Here is a 21,718-nt window from a genome sequence, read left to right as displayed (position 1 = left end):
ACTCCCTCTTTAAAAGGGGTCCCTGATGGAGTCTCCCTCTTTAAAAGGGGTCCCCGACGGAGAGACTCCCTCTTTAAAAGGGGTCCCTGATGGAGTCTCCCTCTTTAAAAGGGGTCCCTGATGGAGAGAGACTCCCTCTTTAAAAGGGGTCCCTGATGGAGAGACTCCCTCTTTAAAAGGGGTCCCCGATGGGGCCTAGCTAATAGGGGCTCCACCCGCCAATGCAGCTCCTTCCAGCCCGCGGGGTTTAATCTGTTGCCCCCCGCCCCGTACCCTCCGCCTGCCCCCAACACCCCCGCTCTCACTTACTTGTGGCTCCGTTGGGCTTGACCGTCAGCGGCTGGATGCTGGGAGGCCTGGCCTGCGACGACCCTTGACTGATGGCCGCTGGCGTGTAGGCCGCAGCCTGGGCCTGGATTTGGCTCTTGGCCGCCAGGGACAGGGCGCTCCCGCCGGTGCCGGTGCTCCCGCTGCCGCCGGAACCGTTGCCCAGCAGCATGGCGACCGTCGTCGTGGAAACCAGGCCCACCCCTCCCTGAAGGCTCGGGGGCTGGGGGAGGTGATTGCCATGGATCGTCTTCGGGCAGCTGTTCTTGGCCGGCGACTTAGGGTTGGCGAGAGAGAGAAGAGAAAACATTTTTTTGTTAATAGTTGTTCCTCACCTGCTCTGGGACCTGGGAGTCAGCAACAACAATTCAGATTATTATCTGAACGGCAATAGATTGGGAGAAGGGGAAGTGCAACGAGACCTGGGTGTCCTCGTGCACCAGTCGCTGAAGGTAAGCATGCAGGTGCAGCAGGCGGTTAAGAAGGCAAATGGTATGTTGGCCTTCGTAGCGAGAGGGTTCGAGTACAGGAGCAAGGATGTCTTGCTGCAGTTGTACAGGGCCTTGGTGAGACCACACCTTGAGTATTGTGTGCAGTTTTGGTCGCCTTATCTGAGGAAGGATGTTCTTGCCATGGAGGGAGTGCAGCGAAGATTCACCAGGCTGATACCTGGGATGGCAGGAATGACGTATGAGGAGAGATTGGGTCGATTGGGCTTGTATTCGCTGGAGTTTAGAAGAATGAGAGGGGATCTCATTGAAACTTATAGAATTCTGACAGGACTGGACAGACTAGATGCTGGAAGGATGTTCCTGATGGTCGGGGAGTCCAGAACCAGGGGTCTAAGGATAAGGGGTAGGCCATTTAGGACTGAGATGAGGAGGAATTTCTTCACCCAGAGAGTGGTGAACCTGTGGAATTCTCTACCACAGAAGGCAGTGGAGGCCAATTCATTAAATATATTCAAGGAGGAGTTAGATATATTTCTTAAGGCTAAGGGGATCAAGGGATATGGGGAGAAGGCAGGGACAGGGTACTGAATTTGGATGATCAGCCATGATCTCATTGAATGGCGGAGCGGGCTCGAGGGGCCGAATGGCCTACTCCTGCTCCTATCTTCTATGTTTCTATGATTGAGGATTGGTTAACGGACAGGAAACAAGAGAGTAGAAATAAACGGGACTTTTTCGGGTTGGCAGGCTGTAACTAGCAGGGTACCGCAAGGATCAGTGCTTGGGCCTCAGCTATTTACAATCTATATTAATGACCCAGATGAAGGGACTGAGTGTAACGTATCCAAGTTTGCTGATGATACAAAGATAGGTGGGAAAGTAAGCTGTGCGGAGGACACAAAGAGGCTGCAGAGAGATCTAGAAACATAGAAACATAGAAGATAGGAGCAGGAGTCGGCCATTCGGCCCCTCGAGCCTGCTCCGCCATTCAATGAGATCATGGCTGATCATCCAAATTCAGTACCCTGCCCCTGCCTTCTCCCCATATCCCTTGATCCCTTTAGCCTTAAGAAATATATCCAACTCTTTCTTGAATATATTTAATGAACTGGCCTCCACTGCCTTCTGTGGTAGAGAATTCCATAGGTTCACCACTCTTTGGGTGAAGAAATTCCTCCTCATTTCAGTCCTAAATGTCCTACCCCTTATCCTTAGACTATGACCCCTGGTTCTGGACTCCCGGCCATCAGAAACATCCTTCCAGCATCTAGTCTGTCTAGTCCTGTCAGAATTTTATAGGTTTCGATGAGATCCCCTCTCAACCTTCTAAACTCCAGCGTGTATAAGCCCAATCGACCCAATCTCTCCTCATACGTCATTCCTGCCATCCCAGGTATCAGCCTGGTGAATCTTCGCTGCACTCCCTCCATGGCAAGAACGTCCTTCCTCAGATAAGGCCACCAAAGCTGCACACAATACTCAAGGTGTGGTCTCACCAAGGCCCTGTACAACTGCAGCAAGACATCCTTGTTCCTGTACTCGAACCCTCTCGCTACGAAGGTCAGCATACCATTTGCCTTCTTAACCGCCTGCTGCACCTGCATGCTTACCTTCAGCGACTGGTGCACAAGAACATCTAGACGGGTTGCCTGAGTGGGCAAGAACATGGCAAATGGAATATAAAAGTGTGAGGTTATCCACTTTGGTAGGAAAAACAAACAAGCAGAGTATTTTTTAAATGGTGAGAGATTGGGAAATGTTGGTGTTCAGAGGGACCTGGGTGTCCTTGTACACAAATCACTGAAAGTTACCATGCTGGTACAGTGAGCAATAAGGAAGGCAAATGGTCTGTTGGCCTTTATTGCAAGGGGGTTGGAGTATAAGAGTGAGGAAGTCTTGCTACAATTGTACAGGGCCTTGGTGAGACCACACCTGGAGTACTGTGCACAGTTCTGGTCTCCTTATCTAAGGAAGGATATACTTGCCTTGGAGGCGGTGCAACGAAGGTTCACTAGATTGATTCCTGGGGTGAGAGGGTTGTCCTATGATGAGAGATTGAGTAGATTGGGCCGATACTCCCTGGAGTTTAGGAGAATGAGAGGTGATCTCATTGAAACATATAAGATTCTGAGGGGGATTGACAGGGTAGGTGCTGAGAGGCTGTCTCCCCCCTGGGCTGGAGAGTCTCGAACCAGGGGTCACAGTCTCAGGATAAGGGGTCGGCCATTGAGGACTGAGATGAGGAGGAATTTCTTCACTCAGAGGGCGGTGAATCTTTGGAATTCTCTGCCCCAGAGGGCTGTGGAGGCTCAGTCGTTGAGTATATTCAAGGCCGAGATCGATAAATTTCTAGGAACGAAGGGAATCGAGTGATACGGGGATAGTGCAGGAAGGTGGAGTTGAGGTAGATCAGCCATGATCTTGATGAATGGCGGAGCAGACTCGAGGGGCCGTATCACCTACTCCTGCTCCTATACCGTAGGTTCTTAACAACAACTTGTATTTATAGCCCGCCTTTAATATAGTAAAACGTCTCACGGCGCTTCACGGGAGCGATTATCAAACACTATCTGACACCGAGCCACATAAGGAGATATTAGGACAGGTGACCAAAAGCTGGGTCAAAGAGGTCGGTTTTAAGGAGCGTCTTAAAGGAGGAGAGAGAGGCGGAGAGGTTTAGGGAGGGAATTCCAGAGCTCAGGGCCCCAGGCAGCTGAAGGCACGGCCGCCAATGGTGGAGCGATGGAAATCGGGGATGCTCAAGAGGGCAGAATTGGAGGAGCGCAGAGATCTTGGAGGGTCGTAGGGCTGGAGGAGGTTACAGAGATAGGGAGGGGGCGAGGGGCCATGGAGGGATTTGAACAGGAGGATGAGAATTGTAGGGGCTGGAGGAGGTTACAGAGATAGGGAGAGGGCGAGGGGCCATGGAGGGTTTTGAACAGGAGGATGAGAATTGTAGGGATGGAGGAGGTTACAGAGATAGGGAGGGGGCGAGGGGCCGTGGAGGGATTTGAACAGGAGGATGAGAATTGTAGGGGCTGGAGGAGGTTACAGAGATAGGGAGAGGGCGAGGGGCCATGGAGGGATTTTAACAGGAGGATGAGAATTGTAGGGATGGAGGAGGTTACAGAGATAGGGAGGGGGCGAGGGGCCATGGAGGGATTTGAACAGGAGGATGAGAATTGTAGGTTAGAAATAGGGAGGGGGCGAGGGCTATGGAGGGATTTGAACAGGAGGATGAGAATTGTAGGGGCTGGAGGAGGTTACAGAGATAGGGAGGGGTGAGGGCCCATGGAGGGATTTGAACAGGAGGATGAGAATTGTAGGGGCTGGAGGAGGTTACAGAGATAGGGAGGAGGCGAGGGCCCATGGAGGGATTTGAACAGGAGGATGAGAATTGTAGGGGCTGGAGGAGGTTACAGAGATAGGGAGGGGGCGAGGGGCCATGGAGGGATTTGAACAGGAGGATGAGAATTGTAGGGCTGGAGGAGGTTACAGAGATAGGGAGGGGGCGAGGGCCATGGAGGGATTTGAACAGGAGGATGAGAATTGTAGGGCTGGAGGAGGTTACAGAGATAGGGAGGGGGCGAGGGCCCATGGAGGGATTTGAACAGGAGGATGAGAATTGTAGGGGCTGGAGGAGGTTACAGAGATAGGGAGGGGGCGAGGGGCCATGGAGGGATTTGAACAGGAGGATGAGAATTGTAGGGCTGGGGGAGGTTACAGAGATAGGGAGAGGGTGAGGGGCCATGGAGGGATTTGAACAGGAGGATGAGAATTGTAGGGCTGGAGGAGGTTAGAGAGATAGGGAGGGGGCGAGGGGCCATGGAGGGATTTGAACAGGAGGATGAGAATTGTAGGGGCTGGAGGAGGTTACAGAGAGAGGGAGGGAGCGAGGGCCATGGAGGGATTTGAACAGGAGGATGAGAATTGTAGGGGCTGGAGGAGGTTACAGAGATAGGGAGGGGGCGAGGGCCATGGAGGGATTTGAACAGGAGGATGAGAATTGTAGGGCTGGAGGAGGTTACAGAGATAGGGAGGGGGCGAGGGCCATGGAGGGATTTGAACAGGAGGATGAGAATTGTAGGGCTGGAGGAGGTTACAGAGATAGGGAGGAGGCGAGGTCCATGGAGGGATTTGAACAGGAGGATGAGAATTGTAGGGCTGGAGGAGGTTACAGAGATAGGGAGGGGCTGAGGGCCATGGAGGGATTTGAACAGGAGGATGAGAATTGTAGGGCTGGAGGAGGTTACAGAGATAGGGAGGGGGCGAGGGCCATGGAGAATGACATGAAATAATACTGGGCGGCCTGCGGGTGGCGCTGTCCAGGGAGAGTATAAATACTCGGGTGTGGGCCCAGCTTGCTCAGGACATTCTTTAACAGGAACTAGTGAAGGACACAACTAGACCTCCATGTTGTAAAACAGTTGATGAAAGCTTTGTTTAACGCTTAGACCAAGTGCCGAGTAGTTTCCTTACGTCACAGGGATTTGGTCGGAAGCTGAGCTCGGGGAGACCAAGGGAACCTCTCTCTCCGACATTGCCCCGATTCAACCTGTTCGGCCACCGACTTACTAAATTAAACCGACCGCTGGACCCACCTGGATAGTCTCGCTGTCTGTCGAGCGCCCTCTCCTCTTCTCTTCCTCAAGGTTGTCCTGTTGAGGTTCCAAAAAGAGAAGGCTTGAGAGACGGTGGTGGGGGGAACGAGAGGAGAAAAACTAACCGCGCTTTCGTACCCCGCGGAGGAGAGAGGGACGAGGAAACCGCAGACAGGGGGAAAAGGGGGAGGGTTCAGGGTGATGGGAAGCAAAGCGACGAGGAGGTAGGGGGGAGGATCACGAGAGGCAAGGAGCCACAGAGCACAGAAGGAGGCCATTCGGCCCACCGTGCCTGTGCCGGCTCTTTGGGTCGAGCTCCCCAATTAGTCCCACTCCCCCCTCGCTCGTTCCCCACAGCCCTGCAAATTTTCCCCTTCAAGTATTTCTCCAATTCCCTTTTGAAAGTTACTATTGAATCTGCTTCCACCGCCCTTTCAGGCAGCGCATTCCAGATCACAACAACTCGCTGCGTAAAGAAATGTTTCCTCATCTCCCCCTCTGGTTCTTTTACCGATTATCTTCAATCTGTGTCCTCTGGTTACCGACCCTCCTGCCACTGGAAACAGTTTCTCCTTATTTACTCCATCAAAACCCTTCATGGTTTTGAACACCTCGATCAAATCTCCCCTTAACCTTCTCTGCTCTAAGGAGAACAACCCCAGCTTCTCCAGTCTCTCCACATCACTGAAGTCCCTCATCCCCGGTCCCATTCTGGTCAATCTCCCCTTAACCTTCTGTGCTCTAAGGAGAACAACACCAGCTTCTCCAGTCTCTCCACGTCACTGAAGTCCCTCATCCCTGGTACCATTCTGGTCAATCTCCCCTTAACCTTCTCTGCTCTAAGGAGAACAACCCCAGCTTCTCCAGTCTCTCCACATCACTGAAGTCCCTCATCCCTGGGACCATTCTGGTCAATCTCCCCTTAACCTTCTCTGCTCTAAGGAGAACAACCCCAGCTTCTCCAGTCTCTCCACATCACTGAAGTCCCTCATCCCTGGTACCATTCTGGTCAATCTCCCCTTAACCTTCTCTGCTCTAAGGAGAACAATCCCAGCTTCTCCAGTCTCTCCACATCACTGAAGTCCCTCATCCCCGGTACCATTCTGGTCAATCTCCCCCTTAACCTTCTCTGCTCTAAGGAGAACAACCCCAGCTTCTCCAGTCTCTCCACATCACTGAAGTCCCTCATCCCCTGGTACCATTCTGGTCAATCTCCCCTTAACCTTCTCTGCTCTAAGGAGAACAATCCCAGCTTCTCCAGTCTCTCCACATCACTGAAGTCCCTCATCCCTGGTACCATTCTGGTCAATCTCCCCTTAACCTTCTCTGCTCTAAGGAGAACAATCCCAGCTTCTCCAGTCTCTCCACATCACTGAAGTCCCTCATCCCTGGTACCATTCTGGTCAATCTCCCCTTAACCTTCTCTGCTCTAAGGAGAACAACCCCAGCTTCTCCAGTCTCTCCACATCACTGAAGTCCCTCATCCCTGGCACCATTCTGGTCAATCTCCCCTTAACCTTCTCTGCTCTAAGGAGAACAATCCCAGCTTCTCCAGTCTCTCCACATCACTGAAGTCCCTCATCCCTGGTACCATTCTGGTCAATCTCCCCCTTAACCTTCTCTGCTCTAAGGAGAACAACCCCAGCTTCTCCAGTCTCTCCACATCACTGAAGTCCCTCATCCCCTGGTACCATTCTGGTCAATCTCCCCTTAACCTTCTCTGCTCTAAGGAGAACAACCCCAGCTTCTCCAGTCTCTCCACATCACTGAAGTCCCTCATCCCCGGTACCATTCTGGTCAATCTCCCCTTAACCTTCTCTGCTCTAAGGAGAACAATCCCAGCTTCTTCAGTCTCTTCACATCACTGAAGTCCCTCATCCCTGGTACCATTCTAGTCAATCTCCCCCTTAACCTTCTCTGCTCTAAGGAGAACAACCCCAGCTTCTCCACATCACTGAAGTCCCTCATCCCTGGTATCATTCTGGTCAATCTCCCCTTAACCTTCTCTGCTCTAAGGAGAACAATCCCAGCTTCTCCAGTCTCTCCACATCACTGAAGTCCCTCATCCCTGGTACCATTCTGGTCAATCTCCCCTTAACCTTCTCTGCTCCAAGGAGAACAATCCCAGCTTCTCCACATCACTGAAGTCCCTCATCCCTGGTACCATTCTGGTCAATCTCCCCGTTAAACCTTCTCGGTTCCCATCCCACCCCAACTCCCGATGCAACGCGCCGATGGTAATACTCACCGTGTAGCAGTTGGCAGGACTCGGGGGGACAGGCGAACTGGAAGTGGTGGAGGTCGGGGTGCTGCTGAACTGGATGAACATCTCCTCCTCCAAGTTGCTGTTGCTCGCAGGCGAGCTGGGGACGAGAACCGGCTGAGCTGTGTATGGGTTTGGGGAGGGAGGAGAAAGAGAGGGGAGTTACGAGAGAGCACCCACACACAATGAACGAGAAGCTTAAAGCCCCCCGTCTCCAAAAGGAGAGCGTCCAACCATCGCCCCTTGACATGCCCATCGCCGAATCCCCCACCATCACATAGCCCATCACCATTGACCAGAAACTTAACTGGACCAGCCACATAACTAATGTGGCAACAGAGGCTGGGTATTCTGCGGCGAGTGTCTCACCTCCTGACTCCCCAAAGCCTCTCCACCATCTACAACCCACAAGTCAGGAGTGTGATGGAATACTCTCCACTTGCCTGGATGAGTGCAGCTCCAACAACACTCAAGAAGCTCGACACCATCCAGGGCAAAGCAGCCCGCTTGATCAGCACCCCATCCACCACCTTAAACATTCACTCCCTCCACCACCGGCGCACCGTGGCTGCAGTGTGGACCATCTACAAGATGCACTGCAGCAACTCACCAAGGCTTCTTTGGCAGCACCTCCCAAACCTGTGACCTCTTCCACCTAGAAGGTCAAGGGCAGCAGGCGCACGGGGAACACCACCACCTCCAAGTCACACACCATCCCGACTTGGAAATATATTGGCCGTTCCTTCATCGTCGCTGGGTCAAAATCCTGGAACTCCCTCCCTAACAGCACTGTGGGAGCACCTTCACCACACGGACTGCAGCGGTTCAAGAAGGCGGCTCACCACCACCTTCTCGAGGGCAACTAGGGATGGGCAATAAAGGCCGGCCTTGCCAGCGACAAGATTCTCAGAACTGTGCCGAACCTCTTCACAAAACGTCAGTGGCCTTTGACGAGCGGTCGATGTCATGATGCGGGCAGAGGCGGCAGCCATTTTTGCGCACAGCAAGACCCCACGAGGTGACTTGATCTGTTTAAGATGAGAGCGCAACGTTGGTGCCCAGGACACCAAGGAGAACTCTCCTCCCACAGTGGCCGCGGGATCTTGAACACCCAGCTGAGACAGCAGACGAGACCCCTGGTTTAACGTCTTATCGGAAGGGCTCCATCCGCGGCCTCTCCCGAGTTCGCCGATCTCAACTGCAAGGTCAACTGTCATTGGTGGAGAGCTGGGAAGAGCGGCTGAAAGGTCTTTGGCCATTTCGTCAGGGCATTGGTGAGACCACATCTGGAGTACGGTGCATGGTATTGGTCTCCTTATTTAAGTATGTAAATGCGCTGGAGGCAGTTCAGCGAAGGTTCACTAGACTAATACCTGGAATGGGCGGGTTGTCTTATGAGGAAAGGTTGGACAGGCTAGGCTTGAATCCGCTGGAGTTTAGAAGAGTAAGAAGTGACTTGATTGAAACATAGAAGATCCGGAGGGGTCTGGACAGGGCGGATGTGGAGAGGATGTTCCCTCTTGTGGGAGAATCTAGAACTAGGGGTCACTCATTTACCACAGAAGATAGGAGCAGGAGTAGGCCATTCGGCCCCTCAAGCCTGCTCCGCCATTCAATGAGATCATGGCTGATCATCCAAGTTCAGTACCCGGTCCCTGCCTTCTCCCCATATCCCTTGATCCCTTTAGCCTTAAGAAATATATCCAACTCCTTCTTGAATATATTTAATGAATTGGCCTCCACTGCCTTCTGTGGTAGAGAATTCCACAGGTTCACCACTCTCTGGGTGAAGAAATTCCTCCTCATCTCTGTCCTAAATGGCTTACCCCTTATCCTTAGACTGTGACCCCTGGTTCTGGACTCTCCCGCCATCGGGAACATCCTTCCTGCATCGAGTCTGTCTAGTCCTGTTAGAATTTTATAAGTTTCAATGAGATCCCCTCTCATTCTTCTAAACTCCAGCGAATACAAGCCCAATCGACCCAATCTCTCCTCATACGTCATTCCTGCCATCCCAGGTATCAGCCTGGTGAATCTTCGCCGCACTCCCTCCATGGCAAGAACATCCTTCCTCAGATAAGGCGACCAAAACTTGCACACAATACTCAAGGTGTGGTCTCACAAGGCCCTGTACAACTGCAGCAAGACATCCTTGCTCCTGTACTCGAACCCTCTCGCTACGAAGGCCATCATACCATTTGCCTTCTTAACCGCCTGCTGCACCTGCATGCTAACCCCAAACCCCTGCTCCCTGCCACTCACGGATCTCTTCCAGGTCCAAGTCGTCGTACAGAAACTCGTTCTCCTCGAAGTCGGTGTCCTGCCCCGAGTCGATGTAATACTCCACGTCGTCCTTGATTTTCCGGATCGACTCCACCACAATGGAGTCGTTGTCCAGCATCCGGAGAATGGTCTCCAGCATCCGGATGTGGTACCGGTGCTTGTCCACGTGCTGCTTCAGCTCCTCGATCCGGTCCTGCTTCTGCACGGGAGGGTATCAAGGGTCCATGGGGTTAAGGGGGAGGGGGTCGAGGGGAGGGGGCAAAAGGCAATTTCGGCAAATTAGAAAGGTAGCTCTTTTAACTTTCCCTCCTCGCTGGGGGGACGAGTCCCCACGGGCGCTGACTCTGTATCTAACCCCGTGCTGTACCTGCCCTGGGAGTGTTTGATGGGACAGTGTAGAGGGAGCTTTACTCTGTATCTAACCCGTGCTGTACCTGCCCTGGGAGTGTTTGATGGGACAGTGTAGAGGGAGCTTTACTCTGTATCTAATCCCGTGCTGTACCTGCCCTGGGAGTGTTTGATGGGACAGTGTAGAGGGAGCTTTACTCTGTATCTAACCCCGTGCTGTACCTGCCCTGGGAGTGTTTGATGGGACAGTGTAGAGGGAGCTTTACTCTGTATCTAACCTGGGCTGTACCTGCCCTGGGAGTGTTTGATGGGACAGTGCAGAGGGAGCTTTACTCTGTATCTAACCCCGTGCTGTACCTGCCCTGGGAGTGTTTGATGGGACAGTGTAGAGGGAGCTTTACTCTGTATCTAATCCCGTGCTGTACCTGCCCTGGGAGTGTTTGATGGGACAGTGTAGAGGGAGCTTTACTCTGTATCTAACCCCGTGCTGTACCTGCCCTGGGAGTGTTTGATGGGACAGTGTAGAGGGAGCTTTACTCTGTATCTAACCTGGGCTGTACCTGCCCTGGGAGTGTTTGATGGGACAGTGCAGAGGGAGCTTTACTCTGTATCTAACCCCGTGCTGTACCTGCCCTGGGAGTGTTTGATGGGACAGTGTAGAGGGAGCTTTACTCTCTATCTAACCCGTGCTGTACCTGCCCTGGGAGTGTTTGATGGGACAGTGCAGAGGGAGCTTTACTCTGTATCTAACCCCGTGCTGTACCTGCCCTGGGAGTGTTTGATGGGACAGTGTAGAGGGAGCTTTACTCTGTATCTAACCCCGTGCTGTACCTGCCCTGGGAGTGTTTGATGGGACACTGTAGAGGGAGCTTTACTCTGTATCTAACCCCGTGCTGTACCTGCCCTGGGAGTGTTTGATGGGACAGTGTAGAGGGAGCTTTACTCTGTATCTAACCCCGTGCTGTACCTGCCCTGGGAGTGTTTGATGGGACAGTGTAGAGGGAGCTTTACTCTGTATCTAACCCGTGCTGTACCTGCCCTGGGAGTGTTTGATGGGACAGTGTAGAGGGAGCTTTACTCTGTATCTAACCTGTGCTGTACCGGCCCTGGGAGTGTTTGATGGGGACAGTGTAGAGGGAGCTTTACTCTGTATCTAACCCGTGCTGTACCTGCCCTGGGAGTGCTTGATGGGACAGTGTAGAGGGAGCTTTACTCTGTATCTAACCCGTGCTGTACCTGCCCTGGGAGTGTTTGATGGGGACAGTGTAGAGGGAGCTTTACTCTGTATCTAACCCGTGCTGTACCTGCCCTGGGAGTGCTTGATGGGACAGTGTAGAGGGAGCTTTACTCTGTATCTAACCCGTGCTGTACCTGCCCTGGGAGTGTTTGATGGGACAGTGTAGAGGGAGCTTTACTCTGTATCTAACCCCGTGCTGTACCTGCCCTGGGAGTGTTTGATGGGACAGTGTAGAGGGAGCTTTACTCTGTATCTAACCCGTGCTGTACCTGCCCTGGGAGTGTTTGATGGGACAGTGTAGAGGGAGCTTTACTCTGTATCTAACCCCGTGCTGTACCTGCCCTGGGAGTGTTTGATGGGACAGTGTAGAGGGAGCTTTACTCTGTATCTAACCGGTGCTGTACCTGCCCTGGGAGTGTTTGATGGGGACAGTGTAGAGGGAGCTTTACTCTGTATCTAACCCGTGCTGTACCTGCCCTGGGAGTGTTTGATGGGACAGTGTAGAGAGAGCTTTACTCTGTATCTAACCCCGTGCTGTACCTGTCCTGGGAGTGTTTGATGGGACAGTGTAGAGGGAGCTTTACTCTGTATCTAACCCGTGCTGTACCTGCCCCGGGAGTGTTTGATGGGACAGTGTAGAGGGAGCTTTACTCTGTATCTAACCTGTGCTGTACCTGCCCTGGGAGTGTTTGATGGGACAGTGTAGAGAGAGCTTTACTCTGTATCTAACCCCGTGCTGTACCTGCCCTGGGAGTGTTTGATGGGACAGTGTAGAGGGAGCTTTACTCTGTATCTAACCGGTGCTGTACCTGCCCTGGGAGTGTTTGATGGGACAGTGTAGAGGGAGCTTTACTCTGTATCTATCCCGTGCTGTACCTGCCCTGGGAGTGTTTGATGGGACAGTGTAGAGAGAGCTTTACTCTGTATCTAACCCCGTGCTGTACCTGCCCTGAGAGTGTTTGATGGGACAGTGTAGAGGGAGCTTTACTCTGTATCTAACCCCGTGCTGTACCTGCCCTGGGAGTGTTTGATGGGACAGTGTAGAGGGAGCTTTACTCTGTATCTAACCCGTGCTGTACCTGCCCTGGGAGTGTTTGATGGGACAGTGTAGAGGGAGCTTTACTCTGTATCTAACCCGTGCTGTGCCTGCCCTGGGAGTGTTTGATGGGACAGTGCAGAGGGAGCTTTACTCTGTATCTAACCCCGTGCTGTACCTGCCCTGGGAGTGTTTGATGGGACAGTGTAGAGGGAGCTTTACTCTGTATCTAACCCCGTGCTGTACCTGCCCTGGGAGTGTTTGATGGGACAGTGTAGAGGGTGCTTTACTCTGTATCTAACCCCGTGCTGTACCTGCCCTGGGAGTGTTTGATGGGACAGTGTAGAGGGAGCTTTACTCTGTATCTAACCCGTGCTGTACCTGCCCTGGGAGTGTTTGATGGGACAGTGTAGAGGGAGCTTTACTCTGTATCTGACCCCATGCTGTACCTGCCCTGCGAGTGTTTGATGGGACAGTGTAGAGGGAGCTTTACTCTGTATCTAACCCGTGCTGCACCTGCCCTGGCAGTGTTTGATGGGGCAGTGTAGAGGGAGCTTTACTCTGTATCTAACCCCATGCTGTACCTGCCCTGGGAGTGTTTGATGGGACAGTGTAGAGGGAGCTTTACTCTGTATCTAACCCCGTGCTGTACCTGCCCTGGGAGTGTTTGATGGGACAGTGTAGAGGGAGCTTTACTCTGTATCTAACCCGTGCTGTACCTGCCCTGGGAGTGTTTGATGGTACAGTGTAGAGGGAGCTTTACTCTGTATCTAACCCGTGCTGTACCTGCCCTGGGAGTGTTTGATGGGACAGTGTAGAGGGAGCTTTACTCTGTATCTGACCCCATGCTGTACCTGCCCTGCGAGTGTTTGATGGGACAGTGTAGAGGGAGCTTTACTCTCTATCTAACCCATGCTGTACCTGCCCTGGGAGTGTTTGACGGGACAGTGTAGAGGGAGCTTTACTCTGTATTTTAGTCCCTGTATCCCGCACACTCTACGCGACTCAGAGTGAAGCCGGTAACTTGGCGGGTATCTGGCTCACCTCTTTGTCTCCTTTCTTCTTCCGTGTTTGTACCGAGAGGGACTCCACCTCGCTTTCGAACTGGTCCACCTGTGCCAAGGACGCAAGAGCAGGATGATGCGTCGAGGGATTAAACACAAGCCGTAATTCTGCCCGCAGTGTGCAACATACACCTCACTTCCTGTTGTCACATCCCGTTATAAATGGAAAATTCCAATGTAAACGGGTCACGCCGCATTTACACCCTCCCACCACCGGTGGCGCGGTGGCCCCTCAGCCGGCGCGGCGGAGAAACACCTCCGACCTTCCCCCAAATTGCTGCTCGACATGTTGCCATTTAACGATTATTTGAAAGGGTGGGGCTTTGGCGAGACCACACCTGGAGCAGTGTGTGCAGTTCTGGTCTCCTAACCTAAGGAAGGATATACTTGCCACAGAGGGAGTGCAACAAAGGTTCACTAGACTGGTTCCTGGGATGGCGGGACTGTCGTATGAGAAACATAGAAGATAGGAGCAGGAGTAGGCCATTCGGCCTCTCGAGCCCGCTCCGCCATTCAATGAGATCATGGCTGATCATCCAAATTCAGTACCCTGTCCCTGCCTTCTCCCCATATCCCTTGATCCCTTTAGCCTTAAGAAATATATCCAACTCCTTCTTGAATATATTTAATGAACTGGCCTCCACCGCCCTCTGTGGCAGAGAATTCCACAGGTTCCCCACTCTCTGGGTGAAGAAATTCCTCCTCATCTCAGTCCTAAATGGATTACCCCTTATCCTTAGACTATGACCCCTGGTTCTGGAATCCCCGGCCATCCGAAACATCCTTCCTGCATCTAGTCTGTCCAGACCTGACAGAATTTTATAGGTTTCAATGAGATCCCCTCTCAATCTTCTAAACTCCACTGAGTATAAGCCCAATCGACACAATCTCTCCTCATACGTCATTCCTGCCATCCCAGGTATCAGCCTGGTGAATCTTCGCTGCACTCCCTCCATGGCAAGAACGTCCTTCCTCAGGTAAGGTGACCAAAACTGCACACAATAGTCAAGGTGTGGTCTCACCAAGGCCCTGTACAACTGCAGCAAGACATCCTTGTTCCTGTACTCGAACACTCTTGCTATGAAGGCCAACATACCATTTACCTTCTTAACCGCCTGCTGCACCTGCATGCTTACCTTCAGCGACTGGTGCACAATAACACCCAGGTCTCTTTGCACTTCCCCTTCTCCCAATCTATTGCCATTCAAATAATAATCTGCCTTCCTGTTTTTGCCACCAAAGTGGATAACCTCACATTTATCCACATTATAGTGCATTTGCCATGTTTCTGCTGAAGAGATTGAGTAAACTAGGCCTGTATTCTCTTGAATTCAGAAGAGTGACTGATCCCTGGAACTTGGAGGTGGTGGTGTTCCCGTGCGCCTGCTGCCCTTGTCCTTCTAGGTGGAAGAGGTCGCGGGTTTGGGAGGTGCTGCCGAAGAAGCCTTGGCGAGTTGCTGCAGTGCATCTTGTAGATGGTACACACTGCAGCCACGGTGCGCCGGCGGTGGAGGGAGTGAATGTTTAAGGTGGTGCATGGGGTGCCAATCAAGCGGGGCTGCTTTGTCCTGGATGGTGTCGAGCTTCTTGAGCGTTGTTGGAGCTGCACTCATCCAGGCAAGTGGAGAGTATTCCATCACACTCCTGACTTGTGCCTTGTAGATGGTGGAAAGGCTTTGGGGAGTCAGGAGGTGAGACACTCACCGCAGAATACCCAGCCTCTGACCTGCTCTTGTAGCCACAGTATTTATGTGGCTGGTCCAGTTAAGTTTCTGGTCAATGGTGACCCCCCAGGATGTTGATGGTGGGGGATTCGGCGATGGTAATGCTGTTGAATGTCAAGGGGCGGTGGCTAGACTGTTGCTTGTTGGAGATACTCATTGCCTGGCACTTGTGTGGCGCGAATGTTACCTGTCACTTATCAGCCCATCCAGCAAGCAGTTAAGAAGGCAAATGGTATGTTGGCCTTCACTGAGTACAGGAGCAAGGTTGTCTTACTACAGTTGTACAGGGCCTTGGTGAGACCACACCTGGAGTACTGTGTGCAGTTTTGGTCTCCTTACCTAAGAAAGGATATACTTGCCATAGAGGGAGTGCAGCGAAGGTTCACCAGACTGATTCCTGGGATGGCAGGACTGTTGTATGAGGAGAGATTGGGTCGACAAGGCCTGTAATCACTGGAGTTTAGAAGAATGAGAGGGGATCTCATTGAAATGTTTAAAATTCTAACCGGGCTAGACAGACTGGATGCAGGGAGGATGTTTCCCCTGGCTGGGGGGTCTATAACGAGGGGTCACAGTCTCAGGATACGGGGTAGGACATTGAGGACTGAGATGAGGAGAAATGTCTTCACTCAGAGGGTGATGAACCTGTGGAATTCTCTACCACAGAAGGCTGTGGAGGCCAAGTCACTGAATATATTGAAGAAGGAGATCGATAGATTTCTAGACACAAAAGGCATCAAGGGGTATGGGGAGAGAGCGGGATTATGGTATTGAGATAGAGGATCAGCCATGATCATATTGAATGGCGGAGCAGGCTCGAAGGGCCGAATTGCCGACTCCTGCTCCTATTTTTCTACGTTCTATGTTCGATCCCAACCACTGTGCTTCCTTAGGCCCGTATTTCATAGGCAGGGCACAGAAGGAAGCCATTCGGCCCATCACGCCAGCGCTTTGAAACAGCTCTACTAGAAATTTTTTAAACCGCGGCCGGTAGATTTTGGGGAGCCGCAGCGCTCCCATCGCACGTTCTAGGTGCTGGGTCTCGCGAGCGAGCGCGAAGTGAGATCTGTCCTTACCTGCATGTTTAAAGTGTCGATTGTGTTCTGTTGGCGAGAGGGAGAGAGAAAAAGAGGAAAAAATAACAGGGGTCACACACGGCACAAAAGTGAGATAATTAACACTCAGGGTCGAGGAGGAGGGAGTGAGGAGATTCGATGGGCCTTTGGAAATTCACTTTGACTGCCTGGGACCAAAGGAGAGACATTGGGGCTGGAAGGGAGAGTCACGGTGATGACGAATACACCAACAACAGTCGTCCCAACCTCGGACTTTAGTGAGGACAGGTGGATGGATATACTCAAGGACTCGAGCTCCATAATCCAGGCCCACACTCCCCGGTGCCAGTACTGAGGGAGCGCTGCACTGTCGGAGGTAGATGTATATACTCTAGGACTCGAGCCCCATAATCCAGGCTCACACTCCCCGGTGCCAGTACTGAGGGAGCGCTGCACTGTCGGAGGTAGATGTATACACTCTAGGACTCGAGCTCCATAATCCAGGCCCACAATCCCCGGTGCCAGTACTGAGGGAGCGTTGAACTGTCGGAGGTAGATGTATACACTCTAGGACTCGAGCCCCATAATCCAGGCCCACACTCCCCGGTGCCAGTACTGAGGGAGTGCTGCACTGTCGGAGGTAGATGTATATACTCTAGGACTCGAGCCCCATAATCCAGGCCCACACTCCCTGGTGCCAGTACTGAGGGAGCGCTGCACTGTCGGAGGTAGATGTATATACTCAAGGACTCAAGCCCCATAAGCCAGGCCCACACTCCCCGGTGCCAGTACTGAGGGAGCGCTGCACTGTCGGAGGTAGATGTATATACTCTAGGACTCAAGCCCCATAATCCAGGCGCACACTCCCCGGTGCCAGTACTGAGGGAGCGCTGCACTGTCGGAGTTAGATGTATATACTCTAGGACTTGAGCTCCATAATCCAGGCCCACACTCCCCGGTGCCAGTACTGAGGGAGCGCTGCACTGTCGGAGGTAGATGTATATACTCTAGGACTCTAGCCCCATAATCCAGGCGCACACTCCCCGGTGCCAGTACTGAGGGAGCGCTGCACTGTCGGAGGTAGATGTATATACTCTAGGACTCGAGCCCCATAATCCAGGCCCACACTCCCCGGTGCCAGTACTGAGGGAGCGCTGCACTGTCGGAGGTAGATGTATATACTCAAGGACTCAAGCCCCATAAGCAGGGCCCACACTCCCCGGTGCCAGTACTGAGGGAGCACTGCACTGTCGGAGGTAGATGTATATACTCTAGGACCCGAGCCTCATAATCCAGGCCCACACACCCCAGTGCCGGTACTGAGGGAGCGCTGCACTGTCGGAGGTAGATGTATATACTCTTGGACTCGAGCCTCATAATCCAGGCCCACACTCCCCGGTGCCAGTACTGAGGGAGCGCTGCACTGTCGGAGGTAGATGTATATACTCTTGGACTCGAGCCTCATAATCCAGGCCCACACTCCCTGGTGCCAGTACTGAGGGAGCGCTGCACTGTCGGAGGTACATGTATATACTCTAGGACTCGAGCCCCATAATCCAGGCCCACACTCCCCGGTGCCAGTACTGAGGGAGCGTTGCACTGTCGGAGGTAGATGTATATACTCCAGAGACTCGAGCCCCATAATCCAGGCCCACAATCCCCGGTGCCAGTACTGAGGGAGCGCTGCACTGTCGGACGTACATGTATATACTCTAGGACTCGAGCCCCATAATCCAGGCCCACACTCCCCGGTGCCAGTACTGAGGGAGCGTTGCACTGTCGGAGGTAGATGTATATACTCCAGAGACTCGAGCCCCATAATCCAGGCCCACAATCCCCGGTGCCAGTACTGAGGGAGCGCTGCACTGTCGGACGTACATGTATATACTCTAGGACTCGAGCCCCATAATCCAGGCCCACACTCCCCGGTGCCAGTACTGAGGGAGCGTTGCACTGTCGGAGGTAGATGTATATACTCCAGGGACTCGAGCTCCATAATCCAGGCCCACACTCCCCGGTGCCAGTACTGAGGGAGTGCTGCACTGTCGGAGGTAGATGTATATACTCTAGGACTCGAGCCCCATAATCCAGGCGCACACTCCCCGGTGCCAGTACTGAGGGAGCGCTGCACTGTCGGAAGTAGATGTATATACTCTAGGACATGAGCCCCATAATCCAGGCCTACACTCCCGGTGCCAGTACTGAGGGAGCACTGCACTGTCGGAGGTAGATGTATATACTCTAGGACTCGAGCCCCATAATCCAGGCCCACACTCCCCGGTGCCAGAACTGAGGGAGCAATGCACTGTCGGAGGTAGATGTATATACTCTAGGACTCGAGCCCCATAATCCAGGCCCACACTCCCCGGTGCCAGTACTGAGGGAGCAATGCACTGTCGGAGGTAGATGTATATACTCTAGGACTCGAGCCCCATAATCCAGGCCCACACTCCCCGGTGCCAGTACTGAGGGAGCAATGCACTGTCGGAGGTAGATGTATATATTCTAGGACTTGAGCTACATAATCCAGGCCCACACTCCCCGGTGCCAGTACTGAGGGAGTGCTGTACTGTCGGAGGTAGATGTATATACTCTGGGACTCGAGCCCCATAATCCAGGCCCACACTCCCCGGTGCCAGTACTGAGGGAGCGCTGCACTGTCGGAGGTAGATGTATATACTCTAGGACTCGAGCCCCGTAATCCAGGCCTCATCCTATTTCTTACGTTTTCAAATGACACAGAACTCAGAGGGACGAACTCACCGTCAACCACTGCCCAACATCTTCCTTCTCTTTCTGCGCTGGGTCGATCTTGGTCGCTAGGCCCAAGCCTTCCTTGGAGTAGGCTTTGGTCTTGGTCTCACGCTCCACCACCTTGAACCGTTCCATTTGCTGGAGGTAAAGGGCAGATAGAAGGTGAGACACAACGAGAACACGCTTAAAGCAGTAAAACGTCCCAAGGCGTTTCACTGGAGGATTTTCCAAATCCCTCCATGGCCCCTCGCCCCCTCCCTATCTCTGTAACCTCCTCCAGCCCTACAATTCTCACCCTCCTGTTCAAATCCCTCCATGGCCCTTCGCCCCCTCCCTATCTCTGTAACCTCCTCCAGCCCTACAATTCTCATCCTCCTGTTCAAATCCCTCCATGGCCCCTCGCCCCCTCCCTATCTCTGTAACCTCCTCCAGCCCCTACAATTCTCATCCTCCTGTTCAAATCCCTCCATGGCCCTCGCCCCCTCCCTATCTCTGTAACCTCCTCCAGCCCTACAAATCTTATCCTCCTGTTCAATACCTCCATGGCCCTCGCCCCCTCCCTATCTCTGTAACCTCCTCCAGCCCCTACAATTCTCATCCTCCTGTTCAAATCCCTCCATGGCCCTCGCCCCCTCCCTACCTCTGTAACCTCCTCCAGCCCCTACAATTCTCATCCTCCTGTTCAAATCCCTCCATGGCCCTCGCCCCCTCCCTATCTCTGTAACCTCCTCCAGCCCTACAATTCTCATCCTCCTGTTCAAATCCCTCCATGGCCCTCGCCCCCTCCCTATCTCTGTAACCTCCTCCAGCCCTACAATTCTCATCCTCCTGTTCAAATCCCTCCATGGCCCCTCGCCCCCTCCCTATCTCTGTAACCTCCTCCAGCCCTACAATTCTCATCCTCCTGTTCAAATCCCTCCATGGCCCCTCACCCCCTCCCTATCTTTGTAACCTCCTCCAGCCCTACAATTCTCATCCTCCTGTTCAAATCCCTCCATGGCCCCTCGCCCCCTCCCTATCTCTGTAACCTCCTCCAGCCCCTACAATTCTCATCCTCCTGTTCAAATCCCTCCATGGCCCTCGCCCCCTCCCTCTCTCTGTAACCTCCTCCAGCCCTACAATTCTCATCCTCCTGTTCAAATCCCTCCATGGCCCTCGCCCCCTCCCTATCTCTGTAACCTCCTCCAGCTCCTAAGGTGGTCTTTGAGAGACAGGATCCACTGCCCCATCCTGACCCCCAGAGAGAGGAACCCTCCAGCACCCCCCCCCCGGCGGGGACTGAACTTGACCCCAGATCGCAGCGGGCGAAAGGTCAATATCTGACCCCTCAGCCCTGCCCATCACGCAAGGTCCCTCGACGTTCTCTCACCGTCTCAATCAGCCTCCGATTCTCAATCAGTTGCCTTTTGTCTTTAATCTCGTTCGACGCCACCCATGTTTTGATTTGGTCTCGTAACCGCTGGCAGGACAAAGAGAAGGAAGACGGTTAGGATACAAGAGGTTTAAGTCATGTTGCATCTGTACAAAGCTTGCCGGGATGAGTGCAGCTCCAACAACACTCGAGAAGCTCGACACCATCCAGGACAAAGCAGCCCGCTTGATAGGCACCTCATCCACCACCTTAAACATTCACTCCCTCCACCACCGGCGCACCGTGGCTGCAGTGTGCACCATCTACAAGATGCACTGCAGCAACTCGCCAAGGCTTCTTCGGCAGCACCTCCCAAACCCGCGACCTCTTCCACCTCGAAGGACAAGGGCAGCAGCCGAATGGGAACACCACCAACTCCAAGTTCCACCTCCAAGTCACACACACCATCCTGACTTGGAAATATATCGGCCGATCCTTCATCGTCGCTGGGTCAAAATCCTGGAACTCCCTCCCTAACAGCACTGTGGGAGCACCTTCACCACACGGACTGCAGCGGTTCAAGAAGGCGGCTCACCACCACCTTCTAGAAACATATTCTTGGGGGCTGGTAGCTCCTGTCCTGCCTTCCTCCTAGCCTCGTCTATGGCCCTTTCGCCAGCCCTTATGGTCAGCCCGAGGAATTTGACTTCCTCCTGGCCGATCTGGGCTTGACCTTGAACCCCGCCCCCCTGCAACAGCTTTAGCAGCTCGTCCAGCAGTGGCCCGTGGTTCTCCCCCTCTGCGGAGAACAAAAGCAGGTCGTCCACGTACTGGATCAACTGGTGGGGTCGGCTGACGCCTTTTAATGCGTCTGCCATGCATTGGTGGAATATGGAGGGGCTGCTGTGGAACCCCTGGGGAAGGCATGTCCATGTATACATAGAAACATAGAAGATAGGAGTAGGAGTAGGCCTTTCGGCCCCTCGAGCCTGTTCCGCCATTTATTCCTGGAGTGTATACAGGATGGTTTCCTGGACCAATATGTCGAGGAACCAACTAGAGATCAGGCCATCTTAGACTGGGTATTATGTAATGAGAAAGGATTAATTAGCAATCTTGTTGTGCGAGGCCCCTTGGGTCGGAGCGATCATAATATGATAGAATTCTTCATTAAGCTGGAGAGTGAAGTAGTTGACTCAGAAACTAGGGTCCTGAATTTAAAT

The 21,718-nt window shown here is 53.0% G+C and overlaps 1 protein-coding gene across 1 annotated transcript in view; it reads right to left on the bottom strand.

Moving 5' to 3' along the window:
* The window catches only part of LOC147080952 (CCR4-NOT transcription complex subunit 3-like), a 35,019-nt gene extending 14,394 nt beyond the window's left edge, over positions 1–20,625 (bottom strand). The window contains 8 exon segments of the mRNA XM_085981007.1: positions 310–604; positions 5,381–5,437; positions 7,629–7,765; positions 9,906–10,125; positions 13,592–13,660; positions 16,412–16,438; positions 19,154–19,282; positions 20,514–20,625. Of these exon segments, the coding sequence (XP_085837133.1) occupies positions 310–604; positions 5,381–5,437; positions 7,629–7,765; positions 9,906–10,125; positions 13,592–13,660; positions 16,412–16,438; positions 19,154–19,279 (931 nt within the window). The 5' untranslated portion in view covers positions 19,280–19,282; positions 20,514–20,625.
* Positions 20,626–21,718: the final 1,093 nt, after the last annotated feature.

This window comes from Somniosus microcephalus, unplaced genomic scaffold (assembly GCF_052327205.1).
Source record: "Somniosus microcephalus isolate GS21.2 unplaced genomic scaffold, FLI_Smic_1.0 scaffold941, whole genome shotgun sequence".
Taxonomy (NCBI): Eukaryota; Metazoa; Chordata; class Chondrichthyes; order Squaliformes; family Somniosidae; genus Somniosus; species Somniosus microcephalus.
The sequence above is the reverse complement of the archived record's forward strand: the minus strand, read 5'-3'. Positions and strand labels throughout refer to the sequence as shown.